The following is a 25358-nucleotide window of genomic DNA, read 5'->3' as shown; positions in this document are numbered from 1 at the left end:
CACTGATTGGTGGTGCAGCATCTCATGTCGCACATTACTCCCACTAAATCCAATACCTTCTAATTGATTACTCTCCCTGAAGCACACCTGCATAATTTCGTGTGTTATTTCCCATACCTTCCTGTGCCACACAACCTTGTATCTCATCCTACCAACCTGTTCCACCCCCCCCCCCTCCCCCTCCCCCTCCCCCTCCACTCTATTCCAGTTTGCACATACTAACTTCACCTAACTAGTCACATCTGTTGTCCCCCTTCTTCACACTTATCCATCAACAACCCACATTATAATATTTTTATTTATTTTTTCCTTGATCTCATTGTGTCTCCATGCCAATCTCAGTTGGTTCTTGTCTTTAACTATCGGCCTGCTACCGTAGATGTCATCTTGTTTTCCCCTACTCCACCTGTTTCATCCTTTGTGGCATTTTTCCCACGTGTTTTAGTGTATTTTTGTGAATTTTTTGGACATATTTCTATGTTAGCTACATATTTTCATGTGTTTTTATCCTCCACCATGTATCCTTACTCCTTCCATCTTCACCAATACGGATAAGTTTCCTTATCCCTAGTCAGAACCATTTCCACATACTGTTCCTGTGTTGTTGCTTGGCTCATGTTACCCACCTCCAGCTGCCACCTGTCCTCCCACAACCTCCAAATCTCCCCCACGTCCCGTCATAGACAACAAATCATGCCTCAGACCTACTACATTTACCTCATCCTCCAAAACTCCTCTCTCCACCATACAGAAACCAGAACCTAACCAGACACGAAACACAGTCTGAACCTTTCCTCCAAAAACCCTTAGCCCCGCAGAAATATCAGTCCTTTCCAAGGGCCCTGCCTTTTGCCCCCCCCCCCCTCCCCCCCCCCTCCCACCACCCCCAAATTCAATCATGAAGGACTTGTTAAAAGACCTTTTCTCCTTCTACTGGTCCCTACAGTGGAAACACTTTTTCCCCACCAACCCTACCAATCAGACTCGACCAAAGTTGAACCCTGCCTGACTCAGTTCACTCCTTCATCCAACCGTGATCCACCCCCACTGCCCCCAAACCACCCCCTTTAACTTTCCAGAATTTCTTAACCTCAAACCTTGGCTCACCATCATTTCCCAAATCCATCAACATGCAAACTAGCCTTACATCTGCAGAAAGAATTGCAATCCACCACCTAAAAACTGATCGTAACCTTATAGTCCTACCTGTTGACAAAGGCTTCACCACTGTTGTTTTGAACTGCAAGGAGTACCTGGCAGAAGGACTCCGCCAGCTGTCAGATTCATCCATCTACAAACCCTGCCACAGTGACCCAGTTCCATAAATCCAGCAGGATCTCCAGTCCCCATACAAATCCTTAGGCCCATTTGAAAACCTCTCCCCACAGTCCATCTCTCTCTTCACCCAACCACTCCTCACACTCCTACCTTCTACATGCTTCCTAAAGTTCATAAACCCAACCACCCAGGACACACCATTGTGGCCCATTACTGTGCCCCCACTAAGGGAATCTCTGTTCTAGTAGACCAACACCTTCAGCCTATTAACTGCAACCTACCCTCCTATATAAAAGACCAACCATTTCCTCTACCTACTCTCCACAGTTCCCGTTCCTTTACCACTTGGTGTCCTGCTCATCACTATTGATGCCGTCTCCCTTGACACTGACATCCCTAATGCCATGGCCGTACTGTTGTTGAACACTACCTTTCCCATCTTATCGGACAGATTCCAAACCGACAATCTCCTTCCTAATCACCATGATCAACTATATCCTCATCCACAATTACTTCTCCTTTGAAGGCATTACCTTCATATAGATCTTGGGTATGGCCATATCATTCGCATGACACCATCCTATGCCAACCTATTCTTGGGCCATGTAGAGGAATCCTTCCTAAACACCTATAATCCCAAATCCCTCACCTGGTTGAGATTCATTGACGACATCTTCATGATCTGGATCAAGGGTGAGGACATCCTATCCCACATTCTTCCAGAAAAGCAGCACCATCTCTCCCATTTGCTTCGCTGGGTCCTACTCAACACACTTTCCTTGATGTTGGCCTCCACCTCATAGATAGCTACATCAGTAACTCTGCCCATATCAAACCTACCAAACACCAGCAATAGCTCCACTTTGACAGCTATCCACATTTCTTACCAAGAAGTTCTTTCCATACAGCATAGCTACCTGTGGCCATCACATCTGTAGTGACAAGCTGTCTCTCATGGAATACACCAAGGGTCACACTGAGGCATTCAGAGACCATAATTATCCTCCCAACCTTGTACAAAAACAGATCTCCCTTTGTTATCTCCTCCCAATCACACACTACATCCCAAAGTCCCACCATCCGACAACAGATGAGCATTCCTCTTGTGACTCAGTACCACCCAGGACTGGAGCAACTGAATTCATTCTCCACCAGGGTTTCTAGTGCCTCTCATCGTGCTCTCAAATGAAGAATGACCTACCCACTATCATTTCCACCCCTCCCGCAATGGTAATCCGCAGCCCACCAAACCTACACAATATCATCTTCCATCCATACACAACTCTTGCTCCCAACCCTCTTGCCTCTTGGCTCATATCCCTGTAGTAGAGCTAGATGCAAGACCTGTCCCATACATCGTCCCACCATCACCTCCAGTCCGGTCACTAATATCACTTATCCCATCGAAGGCAGGGCTTTCTTTGAAACCAGTCATGTGATCTACAAACTAAACTGCAACTACTGTGCTTCCTGCTATGTGGGCATGATGATCAACAAGCTGTCTGGCCACATGAATGGCAATCTACAAACTGTGGCGTAGAAACAGCTGGACCACCCCCATTACTGAGCGCACAGCCCAACACGACATTCTTTGTGTCAATGGTTGCTTCACCGCCTTTTCATCGGGATCGTTCCCACCAATGCCAGCTTTTCTGAACTGTGCAGGTGAGAACTTTCCCTGCAATATATCCTACATTCCCATAACCCTCCTGGACTCAGCCTTTGTTAGTCATTTCCTCACCCTCTAGCCCCTTCCTTGTTCTAATTACACCAATGCATGCTCTGTCCTTTTCTGCGAACCTTCCCCCCCCCCCCCCCTCCACCACTGCCTTTCATTTGACCTCCTAACTACCCTACCCTCTCCTCTCTCCTCCTTGCCCCTATGTGCTCCCATGCTCCCACAAGCAGCACCTCACCATCCCCCCACCCCTACCCTGTTATCCCTCCCCCTCCCTGCCCCAGCTTTCTCCTTATCACCCCCCCCCCCCCCCCACTTGTGTCTCCCATCATGCGCAACTGCTTGCAATGTAGCGTCAGTAGCCAGAGATTGAGGTCACATTTGTGTGTGTGTGTGTGTGTGTGTGTGTGTGTGTGTGTTCTGTATCTGATGAAGGCCTTGTTGGAAAGAAGCTCATTTTCTGACAGTCTTTTTGTTGTGTCTACGTGCGACTCAGCATCTCCGCTATATGGTGAGTAGCAACAATCCTTTTCATAATAGTGTTATGTTCCATCCTGGTGTTTCCATTGTTGAAAACGAAATAATTGTTAGTTTCCTACAGTGCCATGGATGCACAATAACTCGTTTCACTTTAACTCATTTCGCTTTATCAACCGGCACTGGTGGTGCACGGACAGCAGTTGTCGTCATTGATACTTGAAATTCAGCTTTGATGCAAAATTAAAATAATTGTAAATGATAAGACTCTTATTCATAAAATATCTGTGGGCCATAAGGAAAAGGCATACAGCTCGTGTCACGTGGCTTGCTGACTGCTGCTCTAGTACCATGGAAGCTATCCACTGATACCTTAATTGTCCTGTCCCTTCTTCAAGACAGTGCTTTCCACATATTTTTCTCCTTGCCAATTCACTTAATTTTCAACATCCTCCTGTAGCACCACTTCTCAGACACTTTGATTCTCTTCTGTTCTGGTTTTCTCACAGTGTGTGTTTCACTACAATACAGTGCTGTGCTCCAAACAGACGTTCTCATACATTTCTTCCTCAAATTAAGACCAATGTTTGATACTAACGAACTTCTTTTGGCCCTCTCTCTCTCTCTCTCTCTCTCTCTCTCTCTCTCTCTCTCTCTCTCTCTCTCTCTCACACACACACACACACACACACACACACTCACACTCACACTCACACTCTCTCTATCTCTCTATTTAAGCTTTCTGTTCTTTAATGGCTTCACTGATTAAAAAAATTATTGTGTTCCAGCAGCATAATCATGGTATTGATGTTCATGAGAATTTTTCTTGGGCTGTCTTTATCGGTGGAGTTGGTTGAGTGTTATTTTAACATCGTATGTAAAAATTTCAACTTCTGCCTTTAGTTGAAGAAAAGATACAGAAAGAACAAGAAATCATTTATGTTTTAAAAAGTTTAATCAACCAATGGCTGATATATATATATATGTTTATATGGGAGGGACACACCTTTAAATATTTTTCTTTTTTATTGAAAAACTCGGGAAACTTGGTTTGCTCTTTCCCGCCAGGATAATTAGGATAATGCATTGACAGTAGTTGTCACTATAGCTTGTTGATATTGGCAAGAGCTGGTTCATCTACACTGGAGGAAGAAAAATACACTGATGCAAAAAAATCAGATGAAAAAATAATTACTGTCGAGTAATGAAATTTTGCGAACACCTTTTTCTAGTTAATAAATGTAAGAATTAACATTGCAAGATCACAGGTCAGTGTAAGCAGGAGAGTGCAGATGTGAAATACTGGTACGTTAATAAGGTTGTAACCTTCCAAACATTGAATGCAAGCATGCAAATGTGCATGCATTGTGTTGTAAGGTGCCAGATGTCAGTTGTGGGATGCAGTTCAGCGGCTGTTGCACTTCATTGGTCAATACACAATTAATGCTGGTTGTGGATGATGCTTGAGTTGTCATCCAATGATGTCACATATGTGTGTGACTGGAGACAAATCTGGTGATTGAAAAGGACAAGGCAACATATCAACACACTGGAGAGCATGCTGGGTTACAGCAGTGGTATGTGGGTGAGCATTATCCTATTGGAAAACATTCCCTGGGGTGCTGTTCATGAATGGCAGCATAACAAGTTGAATCACCAGATTGACAAACAGATTTGCAGTCAAGGTGTGTGGAATAAACACAAGAGTGCTCAAATTGCCATACGAAATAACACTCCAGATTATAACTCCACGTGTAGGTCCAGTGTGTGGAGCACAGAGAAAGGTTGATTGCAGGTCCTCAACTGGACTCCTAACCAACACACATTCATCACTGGCACTGAGATAGAACTAGCTTTCATCAGGAAAAACAACAGACCTTCACCCTGCTCTCCAATGAGCTCTCGCTGGACACCACTGACGTCACAAATGGCATTGGTTTAGGGTTGCATGTTATAGGGCATCCGACTCAGAGCTGTCCTTGAAGTAACCAATTTGTAACAGTTCACTGTGTCATTGTGGTGCCAACCACTGCTCAAATTACTGTTGCAGATGCAGTATGATATGCCAGAGCCATACACTGAACACAGCTCGGCAGTGGTACTTGGCTGCCTCCAGGCATCTAGCGACTGTCCATTCTCATGACCAGCACTGCAAACAGTCATGTACAGTGGCTACATTCCTGCCAAGTCATTATGCAATATCACAGAATGGGTAGCCTGCTTCTTGTAGCTCTATTACAAGACCTCATTCAAACTCAGTCAGGTGTTGATAATGGCATCTTTGTTACCTTAAGGACTTTCTTGACCAACATCAACTCACCACATCCAATCTCAAAAATAACTAATGCTCGTAATCTTTGCAGCATTTATTTAAAGGAAACCTGATTTGCATCCTCTTAGTGGTGCTACTAATGGCTGATGGGCACCTCATAATGGTGCTATTAATAGCTGATGTGCATCCTCATAGTAGTTTTACTACTGCCACTCTCATGAGACTGATGCGAAATTTGGATAGTGAATAGACATCTTCTTTCAGATGTAACACACTTTTTGCGAGTTGCAACTTTTTTTCCATCAGTGTATACCTGAGTAGGTGATTTCCTTGAACAGTAGTGCACACTGCAGTCATAATTGACAATGTGACTGAGTCAACATGGGATCATACAGTGGTCATCTGCTGTGGGGCTTCACACTCAACGATGTGCGCTGGACTGCGTACTCCAAACACATTTGCCTGCACCAACACTGTCAGCCACAGATCACTGTCTGTCCTGCTTCACAGATAGGACAAGCCACCAAACTCCCTATTCCGTGAAGAGGTGTGGACATCCAACACCTTATTGCCCACTTATGGTTCATCACCCTTCATTTAGTTTCTGTAGATGCTCACAACATTAGTACACAAACAACTGACTAGCTCTGTCGTTTCGGAGATGCTCATTTTCAGGTGCTGAACCATAATAACCTTCCCTTTGTCAAAGCTCCCTGTATGTTGTTGTTTCCCTTCTGAAATACATACAGATTGTTTCAGGAGAAATAGTGAATACTTTAAGAGGTGGTAGTACAAATTGATTCAAATAAAGCATTCCGTATAACATTTGTCCAATTGTTATTGGTTACAGAGCTACAACTGTTAAGAGTATAACCCAAACACTCACAAAAAATGTTAAACAAAGGCAAATGATGAAGTTCGAAGCTGATTTTCATAAATTCCGCCTCTCACTCCAGCACACTTTCAACAAGGTGTACACGCCCCGGGAAATCTGGGAAAAACCTTGGAATTTTTTCATCCAGGAGAAACACGGCTATTTTTTAGAATTCCGTGAATTTTTCAGTGTTTTAGTTTTCAATTAAAATTTGTAATTTTGACTGCTTACAACTGACAGTCTAACAAAGAATGTTATTTTATCCCGCTACAGCAGAATTATACAGCAGCAATAAAACATAAACGAGAGGAAAAAATTAAGTAAAACTTTAAGTTGCAAAGGAAATGCGTCATTTACAACAAAACACACTGCACACACAAGCGTCTGCCAACAGCAAAATGTGTTAAAGGCATTAGGGTGAAAGACTATGCAACACTTCATAACAACAAACTGCTTGCGATGAGTGTGACGTCACAGTTGTTTACATTATTTTCATAAGAGCAGTTGCCAGCGGGCTCATGTGCCTGCACAGTTGAGTCATGTATGAACAGTACATTCTCCTACTTCTGGCTACTAGAGGTATGGCTGTTGTCTGTATCAGCAGTAGCAGACAGACAGGTGCAACCCGCAAAATTTTTTTCTGGCACCCAGTGTTTACATTTAGCGATTGTGCTGTTTTGTCTTCATTTACAGCTCTCACGTCAAATGAAAACAATATGGATTTCTGTGGCCTGGAGCCAGCAAATGAATTAAAATTCATTCACGTAATTATGGAAGGCTAAAATACATTATTAGTTTCAGTTTTTATTTCTAGGTTTTTAACAGTCAGGCATTAATCGCCTTGCAGAACAATGAAGTAATTTTCATCGGTCTGCTAAAGAAACTTGACTGTTATTAATCTTTCCACCGAGGCAGTCAATTTATTTGAAACGAAGTGGTGCATTCCAGACTATTGGCTAGTTTCAATTGTTTGCTGGATTTCAAGCTCACATTTTCATCTTCTGGCATGTATGGCATTATGCCATAATAAAGAACCAAACATGAGGTAATGCAGTACTGGTACTCCAAGAAGATTTAAATCCCGAAAACCACACTGAAAAGCTTAATATCAGGTTGGGGCCTACTTCATTGTGAATCTGGAAATACAAATTTATACTTTAAGTGGAATGATGTATTTTAGTATGGTTTACGAAGTTCTGATGCTCTTGTGGTATCATCTGAAGTACTGTTTCTTTTATGACGTAATATAAGATCTCTTAATGCTTTGAACAAACAAACATACAGGCTTCCTACGTCATCGTAGCTGCACATGGGCAGTAATGACTGTTCTCTGGCGGTCAATGGCAACTGCTGAAATGAACCTGTTTCTAATAGCTCGCGGGAAAATATTGCGAATAGTGGTTTGAAAAGTGTCACTTTCAATGTATATTTCCTTTTACGCAAGATGAATGATGTTGCATAGGAGAATGTGCGATGAATTTTTTAAATCACAGAGTGTTTGAATCTCATTTAAAACTTTACACTTTAAGGACCAGCCACTTAAAAGAATTTTGAGCCAGAAGACCAGACATTTATGTCATTATTTAAAAATTTTACTGGCACATTTGTGCGACGTTTCTTAAAGTATAACACACATAAAAAAAGACCAGTTTATACATGAAAGCTTACCTTTTCTGGTGGCTAATTGATCTTGGAGACCAGTATTATATGTGAAAGTGTAGCTTTTCTTGTAGCTACACGTGTATATTAATTTAAACCATTAATTTTTCCTTCTTGTGTGTTCGTGCTACTTAACAGTGTTGACTGACTACATCACCTGTTGTATGCTCGGAATATCTGCTTTCATTGGCTGGCGAGATCACGTGACATGATCTATGATTTACTTACAGAAGCACACCGCAATCTCGATTTCAACACTTCGAAAACTAACGTGCTGTGTTTAGTGGAGTTCGAATTTACAATACTGTAATATCAAAATATGCAGCATACTTGTTGCTGCACATCAATTTTTTATATTTTATTTTGCCTTCCCTCCCCTCCCCTCCCCTCCCTCTCATGGTCGTGTACTAATGAGCCAGGAAGTTCAAGCCGGTTTATAAAACCTTAACCCTTCAAAGGATTGATAAGTTTTACAGTTCCGAGGGAAATTGTACTGTCACTTAACACAGAGAAAGTGAATTTTCATCTGGGAGAAAGTGTATTTTGAACCAGGAAATTGGGAATTAGTTTTCCTCGGCCGCATATACACCCTCTTCAAATTCTGCTTACAACACTTTTCACTCTTCCGAGATCGTCTTCACTTTCTCTTATGAGGGAACACTATTCATAATCTGAATGATCAGTTCATCTGTGGTGTTTAATTTTTCATTGTTCTGCCAATGTACCGTCTGGGGAATGTTTGGTTTAGGTGCAGTGTCATCTGATAACGAGAATGTTCTGTGTCCCCTTCGTGCTGGAGGAACACACCTATCCTTGTAGCCAAAGGAACCTGTTTGTGTAATGGTGGAAGCTCACTTTCAAGGAAGTCTAGATAAAGAGGTCCTGTAAGATGATACATTGAAATGACAGGCCTAATCAACTGGTTGTTTATGATACTACACAACACATTTACAGGGAAACATTCATGAAAATGTGTCTCCACAAAGGCACGTGGGTTTTCATTGGACATCAAAGTGAATTATGAGTTTTATTGATATCAACATGAGTAAAATTGTTTTCATCAGCATTAGTGAGATTACTCAGTGATTTGCAATTAGCCAGTGACAAATGTCCAAATCCCAATTGTAAATGATAAGGGTAGCGGTTGTGCATATATAATACAGCCATATTGTTGTAAGTGAAACACTGAGACATGTAGAAATTTGGTGTGTACTTACTAAAGGACTATTTCCTACCAACAGAATAATGTCCTCAACTTGATTCTCACACTGTCCCATTTGTATGAGACATGGCTGCTGGGTATTGCACCATTCTCATGCAGTGTAGTGAAAACACAAGTAAACACCCCTGAATTTTGTACTCTGCAGTTAAGAAATCATCCACTGTTTTGTACATACGTACTTGGCAAACCACTTTTAAGTGACTGGCACAAGATATTCCCAATCATACCACATACACTCTGAGACAAACAAGATGACGCACCACTAAGAAATTATCTGAAAAGGTTGGAAATTGGTCGATGTGGTGTACCAGTATTGAAAGGGGGGGAATTATTATGTGAGAAAAATTGGAAGATTTATTCAAGAAAAAGAGCTTCACGAATTGAACAACTCACTAATGAATTGGTCCTCATCTGGCCCATATGCAAGAAGTTATTCAGCTTGGCATTGACTGATAGAGTTGTTGGATCCTCTCCTGAGGTACATTGTGCCAGTTGATGATTAGATTCTCAAAATCCCAAGCTGATTGGAGCACTCTGCCCATAATACTCCAAATGTTCTCAGTTGGTGCAACCTTGCTGGCCAAGGTAGCGTTCAGCAAGCACAAAGATAAGCAGTAGAAACCTCAACATATGCAGACAGGAATAATCTCGCTGAAATGAAGTCCAGGACAGCTTGCCATGAAGAGCAGCAAAATAGGACCTGCTGTAAAGGTGTCGCCGATAATTAGGGGGTCCTGTGAAATGAAATGTGATCCCACACCATCACTCCTGATTGTCAGGATGTGTATCAGGTGACAGTCAGGTTGGTTTCCCACCGCTGTCTCAAGACGCACCTCAGCTGGACATCGGGGCTCAGTCTGAATCAGGATTCATCACTGAAGATAATTTTGCTCCAGTCAGTGAGAGATTCCAGGCCAAATATTTGCTTGGGAAGTGCTATGAATCTTTCTGTCACATCCACATTCTGTGAGAACAAAGAGTAAAGGTCTGAGGTGCCATTTCTTTTCACAGCAGAACCCCATTGGTTGTCATCCATGCCCCCCTTACAGGACTGTAGTACAGTAATAATATTCTGCGCCTTGTTTTGTTGTCCTTCATGGCAAGCCATCATGGGCTTACATTTCAGCAAGATAATTCCCACCCATACATGGGAAGAGTTTCTACTACTTAGTCTTCATGCTTGCCAAACACTACCTCAGCCATCAAGGTCGCCAGATATCTTCCCAACTGAGAATATTTGGAGCATTATGGGTAGGGCCCTCCAACCAGCATGGGATTTTGACAATCTAACATGCCAATTGGACGGAATTTGGCATGAGATCGTCCAGGAGATCATACAACTTTATCAATCAGTGCCAAGCTGAATAACTGCTTCCATAAGGGCCAGAAGTGGACCAACTTGTTACTGACTTGTTCAGTTTGTGAAGTTCTTTGTCTTGAACCAATCATTCAATTTTTCTGAAATTGTAATAATTAGTTCGTCTATACATGTTAATCACAACTACCGATATATACAGGGTGGTCCATTGATCGTGACCAGGCCAAATATCTCACGAAATAAGCGTAAAACGAAAAAACTACAAAGAATGAAACTTGTCTAGCTTGAAGGGGGAAACCAGATGGCGCTATGGTTGGCCCTCTAGATGGCACTGCCATAGGTCAAACGGATATCAACTGGTTTTTTAAAAATAGGAACCCGCATTTTTTATTACATATTCGTGTAGTATGTAAAGAAATATGAATGTTTTAGTTGGACCACTTTTTTCGCTTTGTGATAGATGGCTCTGTAATAGTCACAAACATATGGCTCACAATTTTAAATTTTTTAAATCAAAATACAGAACGTAGGTACTTTTAAACATTTTATTTCGGTTGTTCCAAAGTGATACATGTACCTTTGTGAACTTATCGTTTCTGAGAATGCATACTGTTACAGCGTGATTACCTGTAAATACCACATGAATGCAATAAATGCTCAAAATGATGTCCGTCAACCTCAATGCATTTGGCAGTATGTGTAATGACATTCCCCTCTACACCGAGTAGTTCGCCTTCAGTAATGTTCGCGCATGCATTGACAATGCGCTGATGCATGTTGTCAGGTGTTGTCAATCATATTTCTTTACGTACTACACGAATATGTAATAAAAAATGGGGGTTCCTATTTTAAAAAACGCAGTTGATATCCGTTTGACCTATGGCAGCACCATCTAGCGGGCCAACCATAGCGCCATCTTATTTCCCCCTTCAAGATAGATGAGTTTCGTTCTTTGTAATTTTTTCATTTGATGCTTACTTCGTGAGACACACACACACACACACACACACACACACACACACACAGTGTATTGGCGTTTTTCCTCATTCCATTCACATATGACATGTAGGATGAGTGGCTCCTTAAATGCTTCTATATTTGCAGTAATTAGTCTAACTTGTCTTCACGATACCCAGGGAACTGGAGTATATCCCTGTATTCTTCACTTAATACTGTTTAATGAGTCAGATACAAAGTCTTCTTGATGCATCTGTGAACACAAATTGTAACAAAGACTGCAAGATGTTCGTATAAGTGCCTAAGACTGCCAAAAACACAGGAAAAGGTAATACTCAAAGTTAAGCACAGCATTCCATTGTTTCTTAGGATTTGTCAAGTTTCTGATTACTTTTAAATTCTGTGGGCTTGGCACTGAAAGTATAAAGTACAGTGATTTAGTGGAAGTGGTAGGACAATGAAAACTGTAATATCCTGATACCAGGAAGTGGGAAGTGTAACCAGGAAAATTGTTTTTGTTGGTTAGTTTATATCATGATAAAAATCCATATCTTATACTTGCATATAACATTGTAATTTCTGGTTAATATATTTAATTATTGTTTAGATTATTTGCAGTGGATGTACAAAGGGATTGTTTTAAATCATTTTACATTGTTCTGATACAAAGTTAACCACCATATCACTTTTAAGAGAAATTGTGTGTTGGGTCTGTTATTCTAATATTGATTGTATTTGTTCATAGTTACTCAGCAGCTTGGTGCAATGATCACTTTATACACGTTAAAGCCATGCGTAAAGTTCGTGAAGTTCGTCAGCAACTGAAAGATATATTAGAACAACAAAAAATTGAAGTTGTTTCTTGTGGAACAGACTGGGATATAATAAGGAAATGCATTTGCTCAGGTAATTAAATATGTTGAACAAAATCATTAAAGCTAGATATTTCCATTTTCTATTTGAAAGTAAGATGTTATAATAATTTATTTCCAGCATATTTCCACCAGGCAGCAAGACTTAAAGGCATTGGTGAATATGTAAATTGTCGTACAGGAATGCCTTGCCATTTGCATCCAACATCAGCCTTATTTGGAATGGGTTTTACACCAGATTATGTAGTTTACCATGAACTTATTATGACTGCAAAGGTATGTCATTTCAGTAAAAATAATCTTACCTGTTATGTAATTGTTCTTGTCTTCTGTATACACAGCTTAACATGTTAATGTATCAATGAAAATAACGGATCTTCAATTTTTGAAATATGTTGTAACTGGATAGATAAACAATCTACTCACCAAGCAGCAGCAGTAGAACACACACATGTACAGATTAAGGAAATTTGCAAGCTGAGCCAGTGGCTCCTCCTCCTTGCAGAAAGGCCGAGGGGGAAGAGAGAGGGATGAAGAAAAGGACTAGCAGGTTTTAGGAAATGCAGAGAGCTCGGAAAAGCCACCCAGAACCCCAGGTCAGGGGAGACTCACTGGACAGGATGAGAAAGAAAATCTTTTCCTTCTCATCCCGGCTGGTAAGCCTACCCTGACCCAACACTCTGAGCAACTTTCCCAAACTCCCTCGTATTGTAAGACAAAAACAACTCATGACCACAATGAACCAAAGTTTATTCTTCTCCCACGTACATGCCTACAATAGTTGAGAATATGTACAAACAATGCCAGGACAATAAATATGAACACAATATGAGAACAAGTGCCACTGATCTGAGCTTATAAAGGCAAGGGCTCTGATAGATGGTGCGGCAGAGCTGTGCAGAGTGCACAACTCATGTGGTACACTGCAGGCAGGCCCTGGTGGCTGGAATGCATAGATGACGGTGGCAAAATATTCAAAATGTAGCACGCCGATGGCATAATGCTGCAGCTCTTATCGAAGTCTTATATACAGTGTCATAACACCCCAACCCCCTTTGGGAAAGGCCATTTCACCCATGTGGGCATTGGGGTAACTGTTGAAACATTGGTGGTCTCTGTGAGGGACACGGCAGGTGATGGCAGCACTGGAGGGAGATTCTGAGTTGGAAACAGTGAGTAGAGGGGGCAAGTGGCACAGCCATGTACACGCACAGTGGCTGCTCCCCTGCAAAGTACCATAAGAGAGGATCATTGCCACCGGTGCTGATTGCATCGCATCGTCCAGTTCCTCAATGTGGTGGAACTACGCCGACAGTGAAGGCTCAGGCTGCCCAGTCTGGAGGCCCTGGGGACACTGGTGTTCAAGAACTCAAAGGCGCTGGCCCAACCAGTGACAGAATTACAGATGGCAGTGAAGTATCTTGGGAAGACTCAGCAACAGGCGAGGAGAGGCGGGAGGCAGTGATATCCACAAAGAGTGCGAGTCCACCCCCATAGGAGGGACATGCACTGAGGGAGGAGGTGGATGTGAGAGCTGCAGATCCACGTCTCACGCTTTTGCATGAGGACTCATACCGTCATGCAGCCACACACCAGTGCATACCGTACAGATGCGGCAGCCTCAGCAGCTTGTGGTCTGTTGCCAGGATCCACTTCAGATGGCAGTTGACTTCCCAGGCGTAGACTGTGGAGCCTGGAGCGAACCGTAACAAGCCCGCATCGACAGTCATTGGTGGGGGTATGAGCAGATTCAGGATATGTGCCTGGTGACCAAGGAGTGTCTCCACTGGACTGCAATCCCCCTGTGGCCTACATTTGTAGGAAGTCGAGAAGCATGTCAAGGCATTGTCTTTCTATGAGTTCTGCTTTGCTGTTAGATTGGGGGTAAAAATGAGGAGCAGTCACGTGGCGAATGTCTTGACAGACAGAAATCGTGGAAGGTCTGAGGCACAAACTGTGGATCGTTATCTGTCAAAAGTGTATAAGGCACTCCTTCAATAGAAAAAATTTCAGAGGGGGCCTGAATTATAGCTGTGGCTGACATTGAAGGACTGTGGATAATGTATAGAAACATAGAGAAAGCATCAACAGTGAATCCCATGGATGCTGCAGAGCGGGCCACAGTGTGTGTGTGTCACATATGACGTCACCTGTTGAGAAGCACACTGAGAGCAGTCAGCGACAAGTTGTATGATGTCATCATCGATGCCAGACCAAAACAGGTGCCTAATGGTCTTATAACTTGGTACACGAGACCTCCAGTGTCTCTGATGTGGGAGCTGAAGTACATCCCACTGTAGGGCAGCCGGGATCACAACCATAGATAACAGCCCGTCTATAATGAAGAGTACTCCATCAGATACTCAAAGGCAGTGATTTAAGGCAAAATAGTTACGCAAAGTACCAAAAACCCAGAGGCGTGGCCAGCCAACCATGCTGAATAAAGTGAACAACTTGACACAAAACCAAATCAACAATGACAGCCACTGTCATCCAACAGCCCTTGATAGCAAACCCTTCCACTGTACATTGCACTTTCAACATCTAAGTGAAACAAAGGAGTTCATCCTGATCAAAATATCTAGCTGCAATGGAAGCTGAGACAGTGGGTCAGCATTGGCATGCCATACAATAGGCTGAAAATGTATTTCAAAGGTTTAGTGAGACAGAAAGCAAGCCCAGTGTTGGAGATAATATGCCGCTTTGTCAGGCAATGAAGCAGAAGGATTAAACACTGAAACCAAGGAATTTTGGTCTGTAATGAGGTGGAACTTAGATCTATACAAGAACACATGAAAATTTTTGAGGGTGTAGACGATAGGAAGTGTTTGCTTTTCAACTTATGAGTAGTGCTGCTGAGTGGTGTTGAGCATTTTTGGTACTTGCATTATCGGACATTCGGAACCATCCTCATGTCAGTGTGTGAGAATGGCCCTGAGTCTGTACAGAGAGGTGTCCATAGCCAAAACTAGGTAGTGACCAGGATGGAAAGTAGCCAAACAAGCAGCAGAATGTAATTTAGATTTCAAAAGTGTGACTGTACACTCACAGGCCAATATCCACTGAAGAGGAATGTTCTTGTGAAGCAATGCTTGCAGGGGATGACCCAAAGCAGGATGGACCAATGCAGTCACATCAGGGATAATAAGCAATTTTACGTGAATGTGCTTGGAGTTCTTTGAAATTTGTAGGGTGAGTCTGAGCTGTGACTTTGGCGACACGATGACGTAAAGGCCTGTTACCATTCTGAGAAACTTCAAACCCCAAATACACAAAGAATGGATGAAAAAAAGTATGACTTGGCCCAGTTGCATTTCAACCCCGCAATATGTAAGACTGTGAACAAGGTGCAGAAGTTATGTAAATGCTCTTTCTTTGGTGTGCCCATCACAACAATATCATCGAGGTAGTTGATGCATCCCAAAACAGGTGTCGCCAGCTGTTCCAATAAAATGCTGAAAAATCAACAGAGCGCTAGCCATACCGATCGGGGAGTGCTGATATTGGTTACACCCCAAAGGTCGTGTTAATTACAAGGAGCCTTTTAAAATCCTCATTGAACAGATCATGTAGAAACGCTTCAGGTTAATCATTTTTGAGAAAAACTGACCCCCTCCATGTTTAACCAATACCTCATCTGGACAGGGTAAATTGGAAGGTGTCAATGATAGACTGAGCATTAACTGAAACTTTAAAGTCACCACAGAGACAAAGCTGACCAGTTGGCTTTTTAATAGTCACAAGGAAGGTAGACAACTCACTTAATCTGATAAACTGTATGAATCCCATGACGTCAGCCTATTCAATTCTGATTTCACTTGCTCACACAAAGGCTCTAGAATAAAGCATGTATAGAAAAAATGCAGTATTGATGTAGCTTTGTGGATAATATGGGCCACTAAATTAGTGGCACAAACTAACCCATCCGTGAAGAGGAACTAGAACGCAGGCAATAGACAATGTAACAGCTGGTAAAGGACCTGGTCACAGATGAAGTGGACTATGTCCAGAATGGAAAACCAAAAGCATTAAGAGAATCCAGACAGAACAAATTCGCAATGTCAGCATCATCCACTACAAAAAAAGTCAAGGAATGAACCACAGATCTATATGTAGTGGGAGCCATAAATTGCCACAAAACTGGAATATGCTGCTTGTTGTAGCTCACCAAAGGTCAAATGACTGGAGGCAAGGCTGGATATGCCAAATCCACCTGAGTTTGTGTGTCCAGTAAATACATGGCTGCACACACATCTCCTCGCAGTCTGAGGACTTTGTCCATCACTCTCACTTTAGTAAACAGTTTATGTTCTGTAAGCAATGGAAACGCACACTTAACATCCACGTTCTTACATGGTCTTCTTATTTTGAGAAAAATATATTCTGTATCACAAAGTCTTATACTTCAGATATTGTGAGGTCCACTACTGTGAGTATTGTGTATTACTATATGTAACCAAACAAGCTCTGTTGGTCAGTTCCATCATAATGTCAAAAGTCTACTGGAGGGGGCTGGGAATGATGCACAGACACTATATGTCTTTTTTCCGACTGTTGTAAGTTGCCCATTGCTTAGGGCATGCGGTCCTGTCTTGTTTCACGAAACAGTGTGGGCAAAATGGGGTAGAGAGTGCTGCCATTGCTGTGGTTGTTGTTTAGCACATTGCTGTCCAGTGCAATGCAGGGGCCGTGTTTGTGTGGCTGCCACATCATCCTCCCCCTGAAAACTGGCTGATTCCTGACAACGAGGAACAGGAGCCACTGTGGTGATGTCACAGTAAGCCTCAGTCTCATCACCAACAGCACGAGATACCTCAGAAGATTGAGCAATTTTTAACACTTCAACCAAAGATGGATTCTTGTACTGTATTGCGTGTTGACACACCTCCTTGTCAGGAGCTGACTGAATGATGGTGTCACAGACCACAGAATCAGCATAGGAAACATGATGAGCATCAGTAAGAAACTGACGTTTGCGACTGAGGCCATGGAATTATGCCACCCATGCCCGGTAGTGCTGATGTGGCTGTTTACGACTACAGTAGATACCAGTGTGCACTGCAATGACGTGTGTGTTTATAGTGATAATTCGGCAACCACCTATCCAGGTTGTTGAACGAAAGTGATGCAGGCTAACTGGCAAAATGGCTGGTAGATCTGGGGAGAAATGCAAGAAAGGAATAAAGCCTTGCAGATGTTTGCATCAGTGACACCAAAAGTGAGGAAGTGTTGCCAGAGCTGCTTCTCATAAGCTTCACAGTCTTCAGCCACATTGTTGTAAGGCGGAAAGGGCGGCTGGTACACTGACGGTGTGGAAGCTTTTATAGGCATTGTGGCCAGCAAGTTCGAGGTAGCAACTGTAAGAGCCTTCTGCTGCTCGAGGAGAGATTGGAGAACTGCCTCCTTGGCCAGAAGAAGCGAAGCAACAACCAAATAGACTGAACAACTGGTAGTGGACACTACATGCATCACTAGTTGTATTGCACTGCAAGACACAAACAACACCACAACCACAATGAACCAGAGTTTATTCTTCTTTCATATACAAGAAAACTGCTGTTGAGAACATAGACATAAACACAGAAGCAATCTAGGTACTGATAGAAGCATTTGCTGACAATTAGTATGAACACAATATGAGAGCAAGTGCCTGCTGCGCTGAGCTCATAAAGGCGAGGGCTCCGGTAGGCAGATGTTGTACCATATGCACAAGACATGTGGCCAAACGCAGGTAGGCTCTGGTGGCCAGCTTGCACAGATGCCATTGATAGATTATTCAGAGCGTAGCTGGTGCCCTGGTACTGTAGTGTGTAGCCAATTATTACATACATAGTTGTAGCATTTACCATTTCCTAAACCTCACCAGTCCCTTCTTCTTTATCCTCTCCCTTCCCCTTCAACCCTTCTGCCAGAAGAAGGTGCGACTGGCTGCAAAAGTTGGCAGATTCCCTGAACCTTTATGTGTGTGTGTGTGTGTGTGTGTGTGTGTGTGTGTGTGTGTTTTCTCCTGCTGATGCTTGGTTGAGTAGATTTTTTACCCATCTGGTCACATGATATTAACATGTTAATGATTTTATAAATAACTAGCAGTATGGTCACTTTTGCTTCACTTTGAACCTATTTAACTTTAATCACACATTTTCATTAAGAAGTAAATGTTGATAACTGCATTGTGCCAATTGTTAAGTGTACTATAATAAGACGTTCTCTTCCATGCATCTCAGTGTGCTGTTCATTAATGTGGATAGTATTTCTTGTCTGTATAACCTGTTCTTTTACTAGCATTTTTTCCTCATCTTCAGAATTTTGATAGCAAGTGAATTTCCCTATATTTGTGTGCATTGATTGTCAAACTACATTGCCCATTCCCAATCTTGACAAATCATAATGCACAAGCCCCAAGAAACATTACCTTCAAGAGCTAACTTCCTCACTATTGATATTATTTTGTCATTGTAAGTCTGAAATAAATTCAGTCACTTTTAACATCGATGAACTGCACACATAACCTGTGTAACATACTTTACAAATTAGTGGTGTACTTGGACACATTTCCTGTAACCTTCACTCATCACAGCTTTTAGAATAACAGTCATCCACAGAAATTGATACTTCATAAGCTTTATCATCTCATAAGATTATTCATTTTCCTGCCAGAGTGTTTAACATGCGTTTACATAAGACGCAAGAGATGCCATTATAAACTGTCTTGCAGCAGGCTATATTCTGCAGCACATCAGTGATGGCATAAGTACTCATTTCTGTTTTTAAAATTTTGCATCTTTACCTTGTTTTACAAACGGTGGAAAGTTTACTGTGGAATAATAATAATAATAATAATAATGTTGTTGTTGTGGTCTTCAGTCCAGAGACTGGTTTGATGCAGCTCTCCATGCTACTCTATCCTCTGCAAGCTTGTTCATTTCCCAGTACCTACTGCAACCTACATCCTTCTGAATCTGTTTTGTGTATTCATCTCTTGGTCTCCCTCTACAATTTTTATCTTCCACACTGCACTCCAATACTAAATTGGTGATCCCTTGATGCCTCAGAATATGCCCTGCCAAGCGATCTCTTCTTCTAGTCAAGTTGTGCCACAAATTTCCCTTCTCTCCAATTCTATTCAATACCTCCTCATTAGTTATATGATCTACCCATCTAATCTTCAGCATTCTTGTGTAGCACCACATTTCAAAAGCTTCTATTCTCTTCTTGTCCAAACTATTTATCGTCCATGTTTCACTTCCATACATGGCTACACTCCATACAAATACTTTCAGAAATGACTCCCTGACACTTAAATCTATACTCGATGTTAACAAATTTCTCTTCTTCGGAAACACTTTCCGTGCCATTGCCAGTGTACATTTTATATCCTCTCTACTTCGACCATCATCAGTTATTTTGCTCCCCAAATAGCAAAACACATTTACTACTTTAAGCCTCTCATTTCCTAATCTAATTCCCGCAGCATCACCCGATTTAATTCTACTACATTCCATTATCCTCATTTTGCTTCTGTTAATGTTCATCTTACATCCTCCTTTTAAGACACTGTCCATTTCATTCAGCTGCTCTTCCAGGTGCTTTGCTGTCTCTGACAGAATTATAATGTCATCGGCAAACCTCAAAGTTTTTATTTCTTCTCCATTGATTTTGATACCTACTCCGAATTTTTCTTTTGTTTCCTTTACTGCTTGCCCAATATACAGTTTGAATAACATTCGGGGATAGGCTTCAACCCTGTCTCACTCCCTTCCCAACCACTGATTCCCTTTCATGCCACTCAACTTTTATAACAGCCATCTGGTTATTGTACAAATTGTAAATAGCCTTTCACTCCATGTATTTTACCCCTGCCACCTTCAGAATTTGAAAGAGAGTATTCCAGTCAATATTGTCAAAAGCTTTCTCTAAGTCTACAAACGCTAGAAATGTAGGTTTGCCCTTCCTTAATCTATTTTGTAAAATACGTTGTAGGGTCAGTATTGCCTCACATGTTCCAACATTTCTATGAAATGCAAACTGATCTTTCCCGAGGTCGGCTTCTACCAGTTTTTCCATTCATCTGTAAAGAATTCGTGTTAGTATTTTGCAGCCATGGCTTATTAAACTGATAGTTCGATAATTTTCACATCTGTCAACACCTGCTTTCTTTGAGATTGGAATTATTATATTCTCCTTGAAGTCTGAGGGCATTTCGCCTGTCTCATACATCTTGCTCACCAGATGGTAGAGTTTTGTCAGGACTTGCTCTCCCAAGGCTGTCAGCAGTTCTAATGGAATGTTGTCTACTCACAGGGCCTTGTTTCGATTCAGGTCTTTCAGTGCTCTGTCAAACTCTTCATGCAGTATCATATCTCCCATTTCCTCTTCATCTACATTCTCTTCCATTTCTATAATATTCTCCTCAAGAAAATTGCCCTTGTATAGACTCTCTATATACTCCTTCCACCTTTCTACTTTCCCTTCTTTGCTTATTACTGGATTTCCATCTGAGCTCTTGATATTCATGCAAGTGGTTCTCTTTTCTTCAAAGATCTCTTTAATTTTCCTGTAGGCAGTATTTATCTTACCCCCTAGTGATATGTGCCTCTACATCCTTACATTTGTCCTCTAACCATCCCTGCTTAGCCATTTTGCACTCCCTGTCGATCTCACTTTTGAGACGTTTGTATTCCTTTTTGCCTGCTTCATTTACTGCATTTTTGTATTTTCTCCTTTCATCAATTAAGTTCAAAATCTCTTCTGTTACCCAAGGATTTCTATTAGCCCTCGTCTTTTTATCTACTTGATCGGTCACACAGATTGAGGCTGTTGTCAATGGGCATCACTGTGGAGGTCCGGATGGGGGTTTGTCGGGGACAGCCAGCTCATCCCACGCATCGTCCGATCGGACTACGGCTGCCCGGGATACTGCCCACATTGAGGCTGACCCCTCACCCGTGGTAGAGTGGGAGGTCGTCTCGAGGTGTGGCAGGGGGAGGGCTGAACGGAAGGCCTCTCCAGTTTGTCTGACGAACCGGTTTCAGGCTCTGTCTCCGGCTGATACTGATCTTTGGCTGGACATGGCTGCTTGTCCTGTTCCAGACGTTGCCCGTCAGTCTGCAAGATCTGGGCGGTCGCAGAGGGAGGGCTTACTGGTAGTTGGGAGCTCGAACGTCAGGCGCATAATGGGGCCCCTTAGGGATATGGCAGCAAGAGAGGGGAAGAAAACCAATGTGCACTCCGTGTGCATACTGGGGGGAGTCATTCCAGATGTGGAAAGGGTCCTTCCGGATGCCATGAAGAGTACAGGGTGCACCCATTTGCAGGTGGTCGCTCATGCCGGCACCAATGATGTGTGTCGCTATGGATCGAAGGAAATCCTGTCTGGCTTCTGGCGGCTATCTGATTTGGTAAACACTGCCAGTCTTGCTAGCGGGATGAAAGCAGAGCTCACCATCTGCAGCATCGTCAACAGGACTGACTGCGGACCTGTGGTACAGAGCCGAGTGGAGGGTTTGAATCAGAGACTGAGACGGTTCTGCGACCATGTGGGCTGCAGAATCCTTGACTTGCGCCATAGGGTGGTGGGGTTTCGGGTTCTGCTGAATAGGTCAGGAGTCCACTATACACAGCAGATGGCTACACAGGTAGCAGGGGTTGTGTGGCGTGGACTGGGCAGTTTTTTAGGTTAGATGGCCTCGGGCAAGCACAGAAAGGGCAACAGCCTTAAAGGGTGCGGGGCAAAGTCAGGACATGCGGGGACCAAGCAGCAATCGGTACTGTAGTTGTAGACTGTCAAAGCTGCGTTGATAAAGTACCGGAACTTCAAGCGCTGATAGAAAGCACCGAAGCTGAAATCTTTATAGGTACGGAAAGCTGTCTGAAGCCAGAGATAAATTCTGCCGAAATTTTTACAAAGGCACAGACGGTGTTTAGAAAGGATAGCTTGCATGCAACCAGTGGTGGCGTGTTTGTCGCTTTTAGTAGTAGTTTATCCTGTAGTGAAGTACAAGTGGGTAGTTCCTGTGAATTATTATGGGTGGAGGTTATACTCAGCAACCGAGCTAGGTTAAGAATTGGCTCCTTTTACCGACCTCCAGACTCAGCAGCATTAGTGGTAGAACAACTGAGAGAAAATCTGCCCCCAGGGGCTCAGGATTCATATGCTGGGTACGAGCTTGGCGACCCCGGGGTTCCTGAGCTGGGGACTGGTAAGCGCCGCCTGTCCTCTGTCACCGTAAGCTCTGGGCATACTTCAACGACCACTGTGCGGCGCGGCGGTGGAATGTTGTGTGTCTCAGGGAGTGGGGATCTTGGCTTGACCGCCCGGATCGCGAGGATGGAATAAACCTCTATAAACAACCCCTCAATCTCAAGGTGTGCTGCGCGCTGATGAGATGCGTGGCTGTTGAGGTGGAACAGTTGTTAGCGGGCAACCTCTGGGGAACCTGCCGCACCTCATTTGTATAAGGCTTACCTAGGCACGCGGGGCTCTGTCTAGGTGGACTTGTAGTTCCCTAGCTGCTCGTGGGACCGAGATGGATCCTTCAAAATCCTCTTTTCTTCCTCCCAGCGGAAAGGGTGGGCCGCTGGAAGGTTCTAACACCCAGTCTCTTAAGAGGGCTTGTGCAGTCAGTCCCCCTGACTCCGGCACTTCTTTGATAAGTCCAGTCTTAGGTAACAGAATGCATTCTGGTGATCCGAATGTGTTTCTCATTGTGAAACGGAAGGAGGGTAGTTTCGAGAAAGTTTCGCCCTTCTATATACAAAAGGGATTGGAGGGAATCTGTGGCTCCTTAAAATCGGTGAAGCGCTTACGTAATGGGACCTTGCTAGTGGAAACTTCCACTTCCCAGCAAGCGACTAAACTTCAGTCTGCTAAATGCCTTGGAGAGTATGCCATAGACACTGAACTGCACAGCACCTTGAACTACAGCAAAGGTGTTGTGACGTGCCGGGATCTAGTTGACATTCCCAAGGAAGAACTGCAACGTGAGTGGGCTCCGGCAGGTATCATTGATGTTCAACATATCATGAGGAGGGTTGATGGCAATCTTGCCAAATCCGACTCCTTTATTCTAACCTTCAGTAGCATGAAACTTCCTGAACATGTGAAAGCTGGCTTTCTTCGCCTTATTTCCCGACCCCAATGCGCTGTCTCAAATGCCAGCATTTTGAGCATACCACCTTAGGATGCAAAGGCGACGCGACTTGTGGCAACTGTGGTAAAGCTGCTCATGATGGAGTTGGTTGCTCCTCTCCAGCCAAATGTATCAATTGCTCTGGGAACCACCCTGTTTGGAGTAGGGACTGCCGAATATTTTTAGAGGAACGCAAAGTCCAGGAAATAAAAACAACTAAGCGTATCCCCTATGGTGAGGCCAAGAAGATCTTTAAGTCGATGCAACCTCCCACATTTGCTACATCTTTTGCCTCTCTGGTTCAGAAGCCTACTCCAAAAGTCGATGCCTCCACGCATACAGAGGTGGTGAGTGTTGGCACTAATACATGCAGCTGTCAGTGCACTTGCAACGCAGCCAGTGTTTCAGAGCCAGTAGCCCCTATTCGAATGGCAGACAAAGGTACAGTGGCGAACTTGGGCCAGCCCCTGACGCCTCCAACAGCTGAGGATGTTCTGAAGCCCAGTACAGCCATTACCACTCCCACATCAGCTCCCCCAAAGCCCACCAAACTGCAGAAAGCTCCCATACAGCAGCAACAGTGGGTCAAATCCCGTAGTAAACCGTCTGACCATGCAGATGTGGTTTTCCGTGAGGCTTCCTCTGACTCTTCCCCAGAGTTGATGGAATCCGATGTATGTGTGGGGAAATAGTCTCGCCCCACGCCTGCCCCTCCACCTGCTGCAGTCTCCCCGCCCCGTCGGAGAGCCAGGATGAACGTGCTACCCCCATCATAGATGGCTCCCATACTTCAGTGGAACTTGAAAGGGTTCAGGACGCATGTGGAGGAACTTCGTATACTATCGCAGGGTAGACCACTGTGTCTCTGTCTCCAGGAGACTTATTTCCATCCATCATACTCCCCTGAGATATGAGGCTATACACTCCACAAAAAGGACGACCTGCGTGGAGAGAGAGCTAGAGGAGGCGTAGGTATTTTTGTCAGGACGGACTACCCCTCCTCGTCTCTCACACTTACGACGACTTTACAGGCCGTCGCTGTGTCTGTGCACGTGCGTCATCCATTGGCTGTATGCTCGCTTTACTTGCCCCCACATGATGCACTTGATGAAGTGGCCCTCACCGACCTTCTTACACAGCTCCCCAGCCTTTCATTATTTGTGGTGATTTTAATGCCCACAATGTGCTTTGGGGCTCTGCAATTACCTGCCCCAGGGGTAGAGCAATTGAGAGGCTTCTCCTGTCATCCTGCGCCTACTTGCTCAATGGAGGACAGAGTACTCATTTCTGCACAGCAACTGGGTCGTTCTCTGCCATTGATCTCTCGCTTTGCTCTCCAGCTCTTGCCCCCAGTGCTCACTGGGAAGTGGTCGCTGACTTGCACGGCAGTGATCATTTCCCAATCTGGATTCACCTGCTAGATGGTCTGGGCCCCGAAAAGAGACCATCACGATGGGTGCTCAGTGGAGCTGACTGGACACTTTATAGCCAGTTGGCCCAATTCAAACACTGTGCGAATGTTGAGGTGTGGGTGGATCATATTACCAAAACGGTCCACCACGCCGCTGCAGCATCCATTCCACAGACCACAGGCCACCGGAAGCGGCCACCTGTCCCTTGGT

General features: G+C 43.6%; 1 protein-coding gene across 1 annotated transcript in view; it reads left to right on the top strand.

Moving 5' to 3' along the window:
* LOC124605505 (pre-mRNA-splicing factor ATP-dependent RNA helicase PRP16) overlaps positions 1-25358 on the top strand; it is a 186628-nt gene that overhangs the window by 144395 nt on the left and 16875 nt on the right. Inside the window, exons 18-19 of the mRNA XM_047137238.1 lie at positions 12481-12641; positions 12729-12883. Coding sequence (XP_046993194.1) covers positions 12481-12641; positions 12729-12883 — 316 coding nt within the window. The remainder of the gene's footprint in view (positions 1-12480; positions 12642-12728; positions 12884-25358) is intronic.

Source organism: Schistocerca americana, chromosome 3 (genome assembly GCF_021461395.2).
Source record: "Schistocerca americana isolate TAMUIC-IGC-003095 chromosome 3, iqSchAmer2.1, whole genome shotgun sequence".
NCBI lineage: Eukaryota > Metazoa > Arthropoda > Insecta > Orthoptera > Acrididae > Schistocerca > Schistocerca americana.
This window is presented reverse-complemented; position numbering and strand designations above follow the sequence as displayed.